Source organism: Pteropus alecto, unplaced genomic scaffold (assembly GCF_000325575.1).
Source record: "Pteropus alecto unplaced genomic scaffold, ASM32557v1 scaffold87, whole genome shotgun sequence".
In the NCBI taxonomy this organism is placed as follows: domain Eukaryota; kingdom Metazoa; phylum Chordata; class Mammalia; order Chiroptera; family Pteropodidae; genus Pteropus; species Pteropus alecto.
Window position 1 is genome coordinate 15,084,650 of NW_006443225.1, and position 18,127 is coordinate 15,102,776.

Sequence of the window (18,127 nt, forward strand, 5' to 3'; positions counted from 1 at the left end):
ATGTGCGCGTCTATCGGTTCCAGAAGCGCGAACCCCACAACCTTTGTCCGGGGCAACATTCGACATGGCGTCTTGAGCCCAGACAGAGCCAACAACTACCCAGTGACCCGGTCATTGAACTACCGGTGAACACCACGCACGGTTAACAGGAAAGCGAAAACTTACTGTTATTTGTTGGTTCAGGAAACCCAGCCTTTGGACCACTCCATCCTTTGTTTTCCCCTGTCTGAAAGAGTAAAACAATTGTTTAAATCCAGAGAAGCAGACTTATTCAAAAAGGAAAAAGTTAACTCATCGATTAAGCAAAGGTAAAGGTCTCTCACAAAACTCTGCGTATTCTCTCCATCTCTGACCCAGGACCATGGACACAAGAGCAACTAACTTAAACGGTATCATCCATCCCTTTTTTACATTCGAATCTGTTTATGTCTCCTTCAACTTTCATCTGTTCATTTAAATTTACAATTTAAGTCAACGAGGGACCCCATATTCAGTATAGGTATTACATGCAACATGCGCTATATCTAGATGGTTAAAAAAGTAGATGATTCTTATCCAAATAGTAAACAATAATCATCATCACAAGTGCTAAAGTGACTAAAAGAGCTTCTTTAACACTCCTGAGGTCAAATTAACAATAAAGATATTACTGTCTGTTCTGGAAAAGTCCTATGATGACAATCACCAGATATTGCTAATGATGTATGCAAAAACTTAAAAACTAAGCCCTACCTTTAAGTAAAACTTGTTAATATCCTAACTTTCACCAGACGATTTGATATATGTTTGGTGTAATACATTCTGAAACTCAGATATTTTGAAGTAGTATTAGATCAAATTAATTAATCAGTGACATTTATTGATTATGTTCTCTTTCTGGGGAGCTGGTATTACTGATGGGAGGCACTCCAGGAAAGAAAAGGCATACTTCCTATCATAATCAACATTTTATATTTGTAATCAGCTGTCAAAGATCAAATGGATAAATTAAATCCAGATGTAAACAAAAAAATACAGTTCTAGCAAATAGTGCGTCGCTGTAAAGGATGGGGGAGGAGTAAATGTTTGTAAATGCAGATGTATGCTGGTGGGAAGGCCAGGGGAGATTCCCACTCGTCCGCCCTCCGCGAAGCACAAGACAAGACTACAGAACGGGAGGAACGCAGACTGTGAGGAGCAGTAAGTCGGAGGGAAGTGCACGCAGTAAACAATAAGCCACCTTCAGCGGGGAAGAACAGGCTGATTAGAAGAATGCAGATTCTCAGGCATTTGAGGTTAGTAATAATAAATTCAGCATCTCATCCAACCTCTCTTATTTCCTCCTTCTATTGATAACCGAGGTTGGATGACATTCCCTATGCCTAATTTTTCACCTTCAACTGAATTTCAAGCCTACTGCTCTCTCACTTCTACCTCAACAATCTAATGAAACTGCTTTTGTAAGATTTAGGCTTAAACGCAACAGAGTGAACACGAGGAGTAACCTCCTCTTCTCTCTCCCAAAACATGTCTAAATTGATACTCTAATAATCCATAAATAATGCAAGAAATTTCCCAGTTTTAAAGCATATGAAGAATTGAAATCCAACCGCCCAAAACTGTTTATCAAAAATATACACATCAAGTCAATCATCCATGAAATTTCAGAACCCGTGGGGTAAAAAAAAAAAAACTGAGAAGCATTGAGAGGAAGAAGAAACATAAAGGTTTCGTATCAGGCTGAAGACTCAGAAGGCACTGGAGTTTCAACAGCAAGACGAGGAGTCAGAAAACAGGTGTAACGCCTTCAAAACTGAAAAATATTACTTCCGATTTAGAATTCTATCTCAGGAAAACTATTAAGTATGTGGGAAATGGAAAGATATTTCAGACCTATGACATCGCAAAAAAAATTTTTCCCATGTATCCTCTCTCAGAAGTATGTGCTCCATCAAAACAAAGACGTCAGTTAAGAACGAGGGAAATTGTCCAGAAAACAGGCAACTCAAAGGGGTAGAGAGGCGAAAGGAAATTCGAGGATAATGGTGAAGAGATCAAAGTTTTTTACAGACACTTCAAAGGAGGAGATACAAATGGTAAACACATGATAAGATACTCGACATTATTAGTTACTGGGAAATGCAAATTAAAATCCAGTGAGATAACATTATACACCTACTAGTCTGATCAAAGTTATCAAAACCTCAAAACCGACCATACCAAGAACTAGAGAAGATGGGAGGGGAGGGACTGGACCACTCCAGTATTGCTGGAGGGAATGCAAAATCTGGACAACTCTTCAATTTCTTATAAAGTTACACATGGATTTATTATCCTAATACGTCCATGTAAAGAGTTATACATGAATGTTTATAACCACTTTATGATAGCCTCAAACTAGAAACAACCCAAAAGACTGAGAAGAATAAAACAATAAACAAAATAATAATAAATGTGACATCCTGGATAAATCTCAGCGACAAGAACTAGAGACAAAAGACTACATAATACGGAATTCAATTTATCTGACACTCTGGAAAAGACAAAATTATAAGAGACAGAAATCAGACCCGTGTCTGCCTGGGCCCGAGGACGGGGGAGGAGATTAACTACAACTGGGCGTTAAGAAAATTAGGGGGATAACATAAATGCTGTAAATCTTAATTGCAGTGGTGATTAAAGAGTATACACATACGTATTTGTCAAAATTCATTGAAATGGACCTCAATTGATCACATTTTTTTTTTACTTGGGGGGGCATATTAGTGTATACTCATAGAATTTCTTTGTGTGGATATTTATTTTTATTTATCAAATCTTCATTTCATATTCAATATTCGTTATGCTAAGGACACTATTCTACATGCTGTACAAACATTAACTCACGGTGAGAGATGCCTTTAGGCAGAGACTGAGCCTAAGGGTCTCGGACTAACATTTTTTACACCGTTTACTCTTTCGTGCTATTTGAATTTTTATTCAAAAATATACACATCAAGTCAATCATCCATGACTTGCTTTCTGAAAAAAAAAAAAAGAAATGTGCTATTTGAATTCTTATTCAAAAATATACGCATCAAGTCAATCATCCATGACTTGCTTTCTTGCTTTCTGAAAAAAAAAAAAGAAAAAAAAAAACCTTTTACATACGGCTCTTGCCAGTCACCAAGGATCTTCTTATTGACGGGTCAGTGTTGAGACCCTCTCCTATTTGATCTCTGCAGCAGTGGCTACCACCTGTCTCCTACAGTCAGTATTCTTCCCCTCTCCTTCCTCCTGTATCCCCCAGGCAGACGAGCTGCTGCTGAAATCCCACCAGCTACGCTTCAGACACATGGCTGGTGTCCCCCCCCGGCCCTCTCCGGGCCACCGCCTTGGTCCAGACCTCAGCACGTGTCTTACCCCAGTCAAACCCACTCACTGCATCACTTACAGGCTCGTCTTTTGAAGACTGCAAACCAGATCTTGTCGCTTTCATGTTCAAATCTTAAATGACTAATTCCTCAAGTTCTTTACGTCACGTAAAAACAGTGATCTCAGCTATTTCTGACCTCCAGATCCATCATCACGCTCTCTAGGCTCCGGGATACTATAATTTCTGTTATGGGATTAAAACTCCTCACCCCTGACACTGACGGTCAGTTCCTTGAGTGTGGGGACCAGGTGTCGGTCATCGGGTCACCTTCAGCCATATTTGGTATTTGGTGAGTATAATGGCTGATTTATGGGTCCGCCTGCCCGGGCTACAGTGCCCAGGTATTTATTTGAAGACCATCCTGGGTGTTTTTGTGAGGGCGTTTTGGAGAGAACTTGGCATTTAAATAACTGAACTCCGAGGAAAGCAGACTGCTCCCCATAATGTGGGTGGGATCACCGGTGGACGGCGGCTGGAAGGAAAGGCTGACTCCCCGGAACAAGAGGGAGTCTCTGGCAGACTGACTTCGGGCAGCGGCCAGAACTGCTTCATGAGTCTCCAGCCCACCGGCCTGCCCAGCAGATTTCGTACTAGCCAACCTTCCACAATCCCGCGGGCTGACTCCTTAAAAGAAGCCTCTGTGTGTGATGTATATCCGCGCTCCCCAACCTTTTTGCCACCAGGGACCGGGGCGCCTATGAGAATCTAATGCCTGATGATCTGAGGTGGAGCTGACGCGGTGATGCTGGTGCTGGGGAGCGGCTGCAAATTCAGATGAAGCTTTGCTCACTGGCCCACCGCTCACCTCCTGCTGTGCGGCCCGGTTCCTAACAGGCCACTGACTGGTCCCGGTCCACGGCCCGGGGTTTGGGGACCGCTGACGTATGTGTACATATGTCTGTATGTGTCTGTGTAGATCTATATGTTTATGAACACACACGTATGTGTTTATACATGTATATCATACTACACGTATCTTATTGGCTATTTCTCTGGGGAACCCTAATGATACAGTGGGTTTGCATAAAATGTTTTTAAATTAATGAAATTACTGCTGGTTTTTGGTTCTGTTTTGTTTTCACTTAACTTACAAATAAATGTCTATGAGATTTATTTTGACATATTTTTATAAATCACTCACCAGTTTTAAGTCAATATAAATGTGTTAAGTTAAAACAACATATACACAATACAAGAACTATAGAAACTTGAACACATGTTAGGTTTCATGTTACAAATACTTTTAAAGGAAGAAAAAGCATTGACTACTCAGGTTATAAAAACAGAATTCAAATCTCTAGCGATACCACACAGACAAATAATTTTTAATCACTCAAGATAATTGCCTACATATTCATAGCTGCCTTAAAAAGAAAAATACATCTAAAATGGTTTTTAATAGATGATTTTTTTCCTACTCTAAACTTCTGAAATGTGTTCCTGCAGAAACTGAAAATGTCTCTGTAGCAGATTCCTTTATGAGAAAGTGGCACGGAAAAAAGCATCAGGTTTTTGATAGAAATAATTATTAAGCCCGTTCTATAAATTTTCACATAAATAAAATATTTAATAAAAATAATTTCTAAGGATGCGTAGATAAAACGGTGATTTCATGCTAAATGCAGTTCAGCCAGTTCTTGCCAAGTCCTGAATTCAGGGTTCTCTGCTCCTCTTGCAGTGGAGGCAGGTGTTAATGATGTCATTAACTGCCGCAAGAGAAACAGAACCGGGAACACAAGTCTTGGCAGAAAATAAACACCCTCTGAGTTTACCTTTAAATTTAAAGTAAATAGAAAAATTATTTTATAGAGTGTCTGTCCAATATAGTTCCTGCCCTAAAGGGATAACTCAGGATCTTTATTTCCAGTGTTTTCAGCTGTATTTCAGAAATAAAAGCTAACCACCCCTGTTCTTAAAAAGCACAAATTAAAACTGTGTCTACGTGGCAAAACCCACCAGTCAATAAGCTAAAAATTACTAAATTGGTATTATATAAAATATGTACAAACTTACAACAAATTTTAGTATTTGCTAATTGTAAGATTATAATTAATATTTCATTTTGACCCCATATACAGATGTTGATCTGTACCTAGAGAATCTATCTTTAAAGACAGAAAGACAGAGCACTGCCTTAGAAAAGTTAAAACGTGATGTCTACTTCAACACTAGTTAAGACACCGAGGAACACTGGCACAGAATTTGTTCATGACTTTGATATTCTCACGGAATAGGACACTTAAGGATAAACTTAACTCTCACCTTGTCGAGTTGATCTTGAAGACTAGTGGACGCTTTATAACCAAGTTGTAATAGCATTGCTTCTGCGGCATTTTTTTTGGCTATCTTTTTATTAGGTCCTGTTCCAGTAGCAACTTCACTGCCCACCTTGACCTGATAAGATTAAAGTAAGAAATTAATGAGAGTTGCTTTGGGAAACAGGAACTCTTTAATACCGTAAAGCAATATGTTCTGCTCCGTAGCATTCAGAAATTTAAAGTTCAGTCCATGATAAAATCAGCGATTAGGATCCCATGTGTGTAATATTATGTATACAATACATACGTGGAGGAAAAAAATGGGAATATGGTCCTCAAAATGTCAATGGGGGGTTAGCTCAGGATGATAAAATCTTAGAAAATTTTAACTTTCTTACATATTTCTATATTATTTGCTTTTTTAAACAATAAGCTTGTATTATTTATATAAGCGAAAAAATAATATTCGCATTGTAACAGTTTGTGTTGGTTCTGACTACATATACTATTCTTTATTTAAATTAATAAAACTGAAAGGGCTAAAATTCATGTTTGTCCCATTTAAAATAATGTTCATATTACATCCCAAGTTTACAAAGGTTTATATTAAATAGTTCCTGAAGAATTAATATACAAGGGTTAGTACAATATTGTGGTTAAGAACACAGACTTCCAAGTCAGATTTGGGTCTGAAATTCAACTCTACTTCTTCTTAGCGATATGAACTTATTCAAATTATTTGACACCTCTAAGCCTCTCTTTTTCATCAGTAAAAGAGAAGTGATACAACTACCTCTCACTGTCCTGCTTTGAAAATTAAATTTAAAAATGTATGCAAACTACAGTATATGATTTAACCATAACTGCTCAATAAGCGGTAGGTTTTTATCATTAGAACTACTCCACAGTTATCTTTAGTGAATAAGTGATGCATATGTGCATCTATGTGTATATATACATATATGCATGTTATTTAGATGTACATCAGACATCTTACATCCACACATACATGTTCTGAGTTGAGTAATGCTCTTTTAGAGATACATGTCCCAAGAGATAATACAGATAGAAAACGTAAAATGGAAAGCAAAAAAGAATAGAATTACAAGGAGAAATAAGAAATACACGTCTTACAGTGGGATTTGTTTTTATACATTGATCTCAGTGAGTGACTGAAGAAGCAGACAAGATAATCGCAACTTTGGAAATTAAACAATGTAATCTAAATAATCTATGGGCAAAAGAAAAAATCCTAGTGGAAATTAAAAAACATTTTAAATAAATAATAATGGAAATGTAATATATCAAAACTTGAAGAATGCAATTAAAAAGTGAAACAGAAAATACAGTCATAAAAGCTTAGAGGACATAAAAGTAATGAGCTAAACATCCATCTCATGAAGTTATGAAGAGCAAAATGTATCCTAAGAAAACAAAGACAAAAGCAGAAATTAAGAAAATAGAAAACAAAGTATAACAGAGAAGTTCAAAAACACCAAAGTTCCCTGAAAAGAATATAATGATAAACCAAAGGTAAGACTGATTGAAAAAATTTTTAAAAGACACAAATAAGAATGAAAATAGGAGATTACAGGGGCTTCTGTAGCATTACAAAATAACAAGGAATACTGAGTATCTTAGCAAAAATTTTTTGAAGATTTAGATAAAATGGACAAATTCCTAAAGAATTACCAAAACCGGCACAGAACAAACCAATAACTGTACAGGCCTATTCCTACTAAAGAAATTAAAACCATAATTTAAAAATTTTTTCCACAAAGAAAACTCCTGAGAGCTTCTTCAGCAAGTTCTACCCAATATTTAAGGAAAAATAACGCTAATCTTACAAAAATTCACCCAAGTTTAGAAAAAGAGGGATTGGTCCTCAATTATTCAGTGAGGAATCATTGTGATTACAAAATCTAATCACTTCTTGGCCTTTTGGCTAAAATCGAATGTAATTATAAACTCCAACAAAAATAGTATAAGGAAATGTACAGACCAGTTTCACTTATGAACATAAATGCTAAAGTTTAAACCATATAGTAGTAAATTGAACAAAGCAATATAAAAAAGGAGAATCATGATGAAGTTAGATTCACTCCAGAAATGAAAGGTTGATCTAACATTCAAAACTCAAAACGAAATCAATCAGTGGAATCTGCTATATTAGCAGGTGAAGGAGATGAACCATGTGGTCATCTTAATAAATGTAGCAAAAGCATTTGGTTAAACTCAACATCCATTCATAACAAAATCTTTTAGCAAAAGAAAAACTCTTAGGGAAAAATCCTTAATATGACAAAGGACATTTTACAAAAACCTACAGGAAACCTCAGCAAACGTTATACTTAATATCGAAATTTTGAAATTAGAAACAAGACAAGGATGCTCTCTTTTTTTTCTAGTATTTTACATTTTACTACAAATCCTGGACAGAGCAATAAGGCCAGAAAAAATATAATTAGAAGTGTAAAAACAATCTCATTATCTGCTGATATGGTAATTACATAAGAAACCCACGAAAATCTTACAAATAAGAACTTATGAGAATATATCAAGTTCTCTATGAAAGGTCATACACAAAAGCCAATTGCATTTGTACATTCCGTCAGTGACCATGTAGAAAACGAAAACTGTTAAAAGATATCATTCACATTAAATAAAACTCAAACACTTGTGATGTTTAAGACCTTCGCACAGAAAACTAAGCATTATTGAGAAAAATTAAGATAAATTTAATAGAGATATGCCATGTTCAGGTATTGAAGATTCAACATTATAATATCAATTGTCTTCAAATTGATCTATAAATTCAATGAATTCCCATCAAAATCCGACACATATTTTTACAATACTTCACAAGCTGATTCCAAATTCTACATGGAAATGCAAAGTGCTAAGAGCAGCTAAGATCCTTTTGAGGAAGAACAAGGTGGGGGCCCTTATTCTTCTGGATGTCTATATTTATTATAAAGTTAACTTAAGGGAAAAGACAGATAAATTTGACTACATTAAAATAAGTTTTGTTCCTCAAAAAAACATCATTAAAAAAAAAAGGAAAGTCACAACACAAGAGAATTTGAAATGCCATATAACAGCGAAAGACTCCCATTCTAGAATATATAGTAAATTCCTATAAATTTTTTTAAAGCCTGTAGAAAAATAATCAAGAGAGTTGAACAGGCAATCTACATCAGAAATTTTGAATTGTTTTACCAGATGTCACTGTGTTTCATTTAAAAAAAAAAATCAGAAAGCTTCAATAGCTTCATGCCACTTTAATAAAATCTCACAATAAGAATTTACTGGTTATTGGCAATGAATGAGTATATGGTACAACTAAAGCCAGTTTCCAGATATGAAGCATGATACTTCTAGCCCAATTTTTCTTTTTTGGCTCTTGTTTGAAATCATAATATTGGCTATTTCACTTGTCTCAGAACACATAGTCCCGTCTGGCATCCACTTGTGTACTGTTTGCCATTTATTCTTACGACATTATTTAGAGTTTTATTTGTGTTGTTATTTCCATCACTACTTTCAAGATTCAAAGAACTAACTACTTTTAAGAAACTAGGGATATATAACACAGCAGGGAGAGAAAAATATAAATAATATGTAAATTAATATGAAAAAGAAATTACACTCTTAACAGAATTTTAGTCAAGATGAAACAAATGACATAGCTCTTGTCGTATAGGAAACACTGAAAATGTATTCATTATAGAATTTCTGTAACAACTATCTCAGATCTTATAGTTCAAATCTGTGCAATGTCTTTGAAACCTTCACTGCTTTCCTTCTGAAACCGGAAACTACCACATTATGACAAATCAACAGCAATCTATGGACCTCACTCAGAAGCACTGACTGGACTGGGGTGAACACGCACCACCTCCCATATCCAAGTTGGCCTGTACCTGACCTGGACACAACAGGCCCCAGATATAATGTCTGTGAGTCCCTAACGGGAGCCAGCCTCTGCTACCTATTATTTTTTCCAGGGCTTCATTTGCTCCCCAGCTTCACTAGCCCCTGTGTCATTGTAGGAATGCCTGCTAGCTAAAAGATTAAGCCGGCTACGTCAGAAGCTTTTTCTACTGCTTTGAGAATCAAAAGACTGGCCAAGGTAAATGGAAGCAAAAGATCACTGGGCAGCAAAAAACGTTTTATCTGCCTTTACAGGCTGTATACACCTCACTCGCTCTCATTCAGTCCTTCTGTTCATCCCAAGGCCTCGCTGATCGACCCAGGCCGGGGCCCTCTGGCTTGGGCTCCTGCTGTTGGATCAGGCTGCTCCCACTTCAGCGTTCACCTTGGAGCTGTCTGCCGACTTCCCATCTGAACTGATGGGAGTCACCTTCGAGAGTCATTTCTAGGACAGAGGCTTCCAGGTTCATTTCCCATTCACCCGCCCTCTGCTTCACACAAGTTTTCAGAGTCACATGGTTCAATGGTTTGTCAGCAGCTACCCCACGTTATTTGTTAGAAAAAGACCACTGTGCTGAAGGCCTTGATTCTCTAACAAACACAATGGCCGCTCAAAAAGAAAAAAAAATCACGTCACTGTAAGAGTCAAGTAAGCAGGTAATAAACGTCATAAAAAGCTCACAAATTTTATATTATAAAGATTTTTACATTAAAACGTTAATTGGTCTGCAAAGAAGCTCGACTTTGCTATGCAATAAATTTAAGACTGCCAGATTTTTGTCTTTAAGCAAATCATTTAAACAAATCAAGTCCTCAAAAAACTAACAAAAAAGTTCTAAAACAGCATTTACCAAAAACTTAATTATCTTTCACTGAGACACAAATAAAATTGATGAAATTTGTCTTACATATATATATAATAAAAACCTGGAGATCTCAATCACAGATAGAAAAACTAATATTAAATGATATATAACGATACAGTATGCTGATAGGCAATTCAGTTTAGTTATTATTATTTCCTCTTTGAAAAATTAAAATATCCTTCTGCAAAAATATTAAAAGTTTTAAGAAATTTACTCTGGAACTAAATACCCAAATAATGTCACAAGAAGTTTTCCTTTACCTAGTAATCAATACAAGGTAACTACAACCATTTTATAACGCACAAACTTTTTTTTTTTTAGTGATAAATAAACATTAGCATATCATCTCTAGATATTTTACTCCCACATTCGATTACAGCAAATGATAACATCGCTTAAGTAGTTTATACAAAAGCCTTTACTTTGATAAAGTTTCTGCAATACGGAAATGAATCCGCCGGGGCTTCCAGGAGGGGAAAAAAACAATATGAATTCAGTGTGAAAACATGTGAAAGCATAGCCAAATGCTGCTGTTTGACGAGCATGTTTATGAATGCCCATAAAACAGAAGTTGGTGTAAGATATTCTAAATTCCTCTTTCCAAAGGGGTACTCAGTATATTCCATAGAAAAGGAACCGTTTAATAGTCAAGGCCCATTTTTATTCCTAACACAGGTCTAAAATTTGGGTAGTTTTTTCCCCTTCCAGCTTTGGAGTTCAAAGAGTGCTTTCTAGAATTCTTCAAAGCTAAGAATACAAAAAGAAAAATGGTGTGTATATTTTAAAAGAGAAAATACTGAAAAAAAAAAACTTCCAGGTCCTAATGACATGTAGTCAACAGTGGGTTTACTAACCATCGAAGAACTCCCTCCGTGGAGGAAGATGTAAACTGTAAGTGTACATCTCCAACAAAAGCCAAACACAACTAGCTCTCAATCAGGCAGGCAGCAAACACACATCAAAGGTTTATTAAGATACTACTACATACAGACCACTGTACTGGGTACCATGAGATAAAGAAATAGGAAGATCATGAATTAGGGAAATTTAGATATGCATGAAAAGTTCACCAATATGAGAGACCGTGTTTAAGGACCAACATTTCTCACACATGGTCAGTACTTAGCAAATATCTGTTGATTTTAACTGGAATATTTAAAGGTGAGCTCCATAGGTTGGACTAGAAAAAGTTTCTTTTTTATGCCAATTTTAACAAAAACAGTTTGAGGACAATAATTTAAAATATAGACTGGGTATTAGATGATTCTAATGAATTATGCCTAATGTAAGAAAAACTTAACTTTTTCTTTTTTTTTAGAGATACACACTAAGTATGTATTATGAAATGACTTAGAAATTAGCTTTGAAATTCTTCAGGAAAAACAAAAGCAAGGGGGTACGGGAGAAAAAACACTTATGGCTGAAGCAAGTGAGGTAAAAATCTTAATTGTTTCTGGACGATGGGCATATTTTCCAACACGTCAGTATACTATTCTTTATAGTATACTATTAAATTTATCCACCTTTTATATGTTTGAAATTGTCATAATAAAAATTAAAGGTGTTTTCAACTCTGGGACTTGAGCTGGCAGATGAAGATGGACAGGCAGGACCTGAAAGCAGGGCGTTTTGGGCAAAGTACCCTATTCCTGGTCCCCACCCACCAGCCAACACATTAGCAAACACTCTTCAATTTTCTTGGCTACACGACAGAGCACTTAACCCTCTCGGCAGTTCTGAGTCCCCCAGTCCTCACCACCGTTAGGAGACAGTAGCTCTCTTCTCCTAATTTTCCTGAGAACCCAAAAGTTCATGCTCTTGGCCCTGTTCCATCCACTACATCCATCCTCAATTTTGTTTCTGATTCCATCTGTCTCCTGGTCCCAGTAGTTAACAGACTCTGGCTGCAAACTGTAACACAGTAAATTAGAGGCAAGCATTCTAAATGATAAACCCTGTGGTAAATAACCCGTGTGAACTCACAGGGCCTTCAAAACTCTTCTATCTGTTCTAACATGTCCTTGACACTTGAATGTTTCAGCCAAGTTGGTAGGTGGGCCTGGAAGGAACGAATGATTTTAGTGCAAAGAGTGTTACTTTCTGCTATTAATTTCAGTCTGCCTTTTCCCCATATCTCTATTTCAAGCTGGAGATTTGTACATTTTTTTCAATAGTTAAAAAAAAAAATTCTTCTAATATAAAAACTAGAAATACCTGCATCACAAATTCCCGACGTCGAGGCATTCCTCTTTCTGAAAGCAAAACATAATCGGGCTCCTTGTCCTTTTTGGCCTGTTGAATTTGAGCCAGGCGGCTGATGGGGTTCATTCCTTGACCATATTCTGGTCCAGCCTAAAAAATGATTAGAGAAAAACTTTTAAAACGTGCTCGTAAAACTCGTTACTCAATCCTTAAAGTGGTTCTTCCTTTCTCCCCTGCACCCCAAAACTGACTAGAGAAGATAAAAGAGCATCGTTTATAAAGATTTATAAAGGAAAATCATAAAATGGATCTGAAACTAAGGCTTGTATGGGATTTAGGGCTCAGCGGTATTACTGATAAGCTGGGTCAATGCTAACGTTTCTAAAGTCCTCAGTATAGGCTGCTCTGTAGCTTCTATTCACTGAAAAACACCAAAAAGAACATGAGAAGACAAGCCAAGAACTGGGGGGAGAGATTTGCAATACATACAATTAAAAAAGATATATCCAGTCTCCACTATATTTTTTAAAACTCCTAAAAAGTATTAACAAAAATACAATCTAAAACAAAAGTGGGCAAAGGACTTGAACAGATAGTTAATAGATGAAGAAACATGACAAGGTAATCAACCTCATTAGGACTCAGAAAATGCACATTAAGTCTACAATGAGATACTATTTCATACCCATCAATTTAGCAAAAATGAAGAAAACGTTTACCCATATGCTCATATGCTCAGAAATACCCGTAGCTACATCATGTGAAATAGCAAAAAACCTGAAAACCACCTAAACATTCATCAGAAGAACAGATAAAGTATAGCATGTTCATAAAATGGAATGGTTCAGAACAGTGAAAATGAACTAAGATTTGCTACATTCATCAAGATGAACGAATTTCAGAAACAAAAGTGTTATGTGAGAAAAGCAAGCACAGAAGAATATATATAAGTATAATTCATGCAAAGCCCACTAAAACTATAAAACACTGCTGCAATTAAGTAAGATCTCAATAAATGGAGAGACGCACTAAAAAAAGAAGATTCAATATTGCTAAAATGTCAATTTTCCTCAAACTGATCATTCAATTCATTACATTCCCAATCAAAATCCTAGCAGGCTTTGTTCGGTAATAACTAATAAGCCAATGCTAAAATTCATATGAAAATGAAAAGGCCAAATAACCAAAACAACTCTGGAAAAAAAGAATAAAGTTACAGGACTCAGACTGTCTAACTTCGAGTTCATTACAAAGCTAAGGTAATCAAGACAGTATGTGTAGTACTGGCATAAAGATGAAAAGATCAATCAACAGAACAGCATCCAGAAACAGACCCACACATCTATGGCCAACTGATTTTTGACAAAGGTGCAAAAGCAGTTCAGTGGAGAAAGGAAAGTCTTTTCAATCAAAAGTACAAGAACAACTGGATATTCATATGCAAAAAGAAAAAAAAAAAAACCACCCAAACTTTAATCCATACTTCATACCATTTACAAAAATTAACTCAAAATGACTCACGGACTTAAATGCAGTCTCTAAACCTATAAAACTTCCAGAAGAAAACATAGGAGAAATATTTGTGACTTGGTTGGGTAACAATTTCTGAGATACAGCACCAAAACCACATTCTATAAAATAACGGTAATAATAAATTGGACGTCTTCAAAATTAATAAGTTCTGTTCTTTGAAATAGTTAAAAAAAAATTCAGGCTTAGACAAAATATTTGCAAACCATCTCTCTAATAAAAACTTGTATCCAGAATGTATAAAGACCACTCAAAATTCAATAATAAAATTATCGTTATTTGAAATGGGCAACCAAACTTTTTTAGGTGGGGAAAAGACCTGAACATCTATCTCATCAAGACTCATGTGCTACCAAACACATTAAAAAATGCTCATATCATCAGTCACTGGAGAAATGTGAATTAAAACCACAATGAGATAACAAAACATGCATATCTGCACGACTGAAATTTAAGACTGTACTACACATTAGAAAAGATACGCAACTGTAATGCTTACACAAGAGCATTGCTCACATACTCGCATACTGTAATGCTCACATACTCCCTTAGAGAAACAACTGGAAGTCTCTTAAAATGTTGTGTACCTACTAAATGACCAAGCCACCCCACTCCTTTACCCAGGGAAATGAAACATGCGCCCATAAGACTTACACATAAATGTTCATAATAGCTTTATCTGTAGTAGCCCCAGCCTAGAAACATCCCAAACGCCCACCAAAGGGGGACTGGATAAACGATGGTGGTATATCCTTACAACCAAATACTCCTTAGCAACAAAACAGAACCAACAGTTGATACACGCAGCATGGATGAATCTCAGAATGATTATACTGAGTCAAAGAGGCCAGCCAGAAAAAGAGTGGTTGCTTGGCAACTGATGGGGGGGCGGGGTTTACCAAGAGGCACAAGGAAACTTTTGGAAGCAATGAGTGGACAGGTTCATTATCTTGACTGTGGTCATGGTTTCACAGTGTATGTGTGTGTGTGTGTGTGTGTGTGTAAATATATGTATCAAAACCTATAAGAGTATGCTTTAAATATGAACAGTTCACTAGATGTCAACTATACCTCAAAAAAGTTGTTTTAAAAATCTAACCAAATACCACTTTTCAGAAAAATAAACATAGTAGAAGTGTAAAGTAAGGAAACGTTAAACACAAAACTAACAGCAGTGGTTACCTGTGGGAGGTGGATCGGGAGGGGCATGCGCAAAGCTTCAACCTTACTGAGAAATGGTCTACATTCAAATTAAGGAGTGTGTCTTACTTTTACTCAATATGCTTTCTAACTTACATACGAGTCATACATAAACCTAATATACTATTCCTAGAAACGAAGGTGTGCGTGTGTCATATAGTCAGAACTTCATTTCATCTTGAAAATGTTTTCTAAAGCAGATTATCAGGGACAAGGTCAACTCTGCAAGTCAGGTGGAGGGGGAGAAGAGAGCCAAGGAAAATGTTAGCTTTTGATAAAATACTGTTTCCTCTTCTACCTACATATCAAAAAATAAAAATTAAGTAAATTATAAAGGAAGTAAAGAAGAACTGATAAGAAAAGATAAACACAGACATTAATTTTTAAGTCTAAGACTGAGGTACCACTGAAAAGGTAAAGGGGAGCTTCTGAGTCTGGGACTAGAAGTATGCCTAGTTCATGAAGATGTTCAAATAAACGCACTCCCAATGGCATGTTGTCTCTATGCCAGTTTAATTTGACTCTTGCATAAAAATGTCTTAAGTGGCAAAGGTATCGTTGTTGATGTGGATTCCAATGACGAAGGGCCAGATGCATAAATTTGATGAGATAATAATGAAGTTCTGAGAACAGCAAGAAGGGCTGCTTTCTTCCCTCAAATGAAACCGACTGCCGGCACCCTTGACAATCAAGTTATTCCTTGGGTATCGGCCCTCAGATTGCCATCCTACAAACCAGTAAAGACAGTCTTGTAACAGCTGTGTCCGGAAAATTGTATCAGAAAGCCTTCTTTGCAGTCTCATCTTAGAGAAAAGAACATGAAAAAACAGGATATAAATCCAAAGACAGCATCAGCGAGTCTTACGTATTAACTTTTTAGAGTAAATCTTAAAATCCAAAAACAGCTCACAAGTGACCAGTTCCAAATGGGTACTAGAGTCAGAGATGACTGAACTTGAGCCCCGACTCTGCTGCGTGATCTCGGGCAAGTTTCTTAAACGCCAAGAACATCACCTACAAAATGGGGACCACAGCCACATCGTAGAGTGATGCAGAGGACCAAATGAGACGATGTGGCTGTTTGACTACGATAAATAATCAAGGCAAATCATCAACATATTTTCTCTACTTCTATTGCATATAAGGAACTGCAGACCCTAGATGTATAAGACATTAAGGAGGTGACAAAAATACTGAAAACAAAGATACTAATCTAAGCTGATCCATTTACTGGCCCACTGTAAGGTATGATCATATTAAAATTATTGAAATTCCAACTTGTTGTATGGGTGCTGCTTTCTCAAAATACCCTTACATTTCAGAGGACATCTACAGACTTTAACATAAATTAACATAAATTTCGTTAACACAATTACAGACAAGTGATTCCAAGCATGATGTATGTGAGGAAAAGTGTGAGGGGCGAACCTGACCTCGAGGGTCTGAGAAGGCCTCCCTGAAGAAGGCTAGTCCCAGCTCAGCTCCGAACAGTGGATAGAAAGAATTCTGGAATAATATGACTACATACTAAAAGTAATAGCAAATAATTTTGAGAATTCAAAATGTTTCTCCCCTCTCCAGAGAAAACTATTTAAACAATAATTTTGCTTTTAGTGGGTAAATTAAAAGTAACAAGAGTTATATTTATATCCTACTATAAAATTGTATAGAGCTTTTCTAGCTTAACGGCTTATGATTCTTAATTTATTAAGATTAGATTTAGTTTAATAAATTGGATGGGAGTTACTGTGACCAGTTTTGGTCTGCCATTGTGGATAAGCTACAGATTTAATACATAAAAAGATTTAAGAAAACGAACCATGGGTATATTCATGTACATATAAAATGTAAATAGATAGAATTAGACATAAAATAACAAGAGTTAATATTTACTAGATACTTATTTGTATTATTAATGAATAATAATAATTACTAATGCATTCTGGTGTTATTTCAGTTAATATTTATAACAATCCTAACAAGCAAGTTCAATTAGATTGCTCCTTTGTAAATGAGGACATGTAAGATTAGAAAAGTTAGGTAACTTGAGCAAGTTACACACTCAAAAGTGACTCCAAAGGTCATGTCCTTAACAACCACAGCCCACTCCCCGACCGTGTGATTAGAGCATATGAATGAAAGCCAGCCCCACTCTGAACCTCTGTGACTACGATGAGTGGATCTGTTTGGCATTTATTGCTAGTCTACCCTACATACAATGTAGAAGGCTACTTCAGGGAATGCAAAACCTACATCTTCTCAGTGAAGAAATGACAAGATTCGTTTAAAACAAAACACAAGTATTTATGCAGTTATTTATGTAGTTATTAATTCAGGTAAATACATACTTCTAAACAAAGCAAAGGTACAAAGGTATAAAACCCAAATACCTAAACAGTGCTACTGTACAATCTAAACAAAAGAAATTCATCAAAGATAAAACGTATTTCATTTCTGCAATCACCGATCTGTAGAGCCTAATCGGAAGTCTACTAAGTAAGGGAGGCTGAGCTGGCTACTGACAGGCAGGAAATTTCAGGCTTTCTCTAGACAAAGAATTCCAGCTCCATCCGTGTCACACATGCTGAGTACTCACGGGCACTGTCCTGTACTAAGTGCCAATTTACCTCATTCTTCCAACGTTTACCTTTTTTTTTTTTAATAATAAAAATAAAACTTAATCCAATAAAAGTCACCATATCTTGAAAAGCTGTGTGTTCTGTATTCTTCTTTGGCAAGATCTA

At 36.2% G+C, this 18,127-nt stretch overlaps 1 protein-coding gene across 5 annotated transcripts in view; it reads right to left on the reverse strand.

Moving 5' to 3' along the window:
- The window catches only part of STAU2 (staufen double-stranded RNA binding protein 2), a 220,864-nt gene that overhangs the window by 131,069 nt on the left and 71,668 nt on the right, over nt 1-18,127 (reverse strand). For all 5 annotated transcript variants that reach the window (XM_015598691.2, XM_006924031.3, XM_015598692.2 and 2 more), the window contains 3 exons: nt 12,666-12,803; nt 5,657-5,788; nt 166-226 (listed from right to left, as the gene is read on the reverse strand). In XM_015598691.2, coding sequence (XP_015454177.1) covers nt 166-226; nt 5,657-5,788; nt 12,666-12,803 — 331 coding nt within the window. The remainder of the gene's footprint in view (nt 1-165; nt 227-5,656; nt 5,789-12,665; nt 12,804-18,127) is intronic.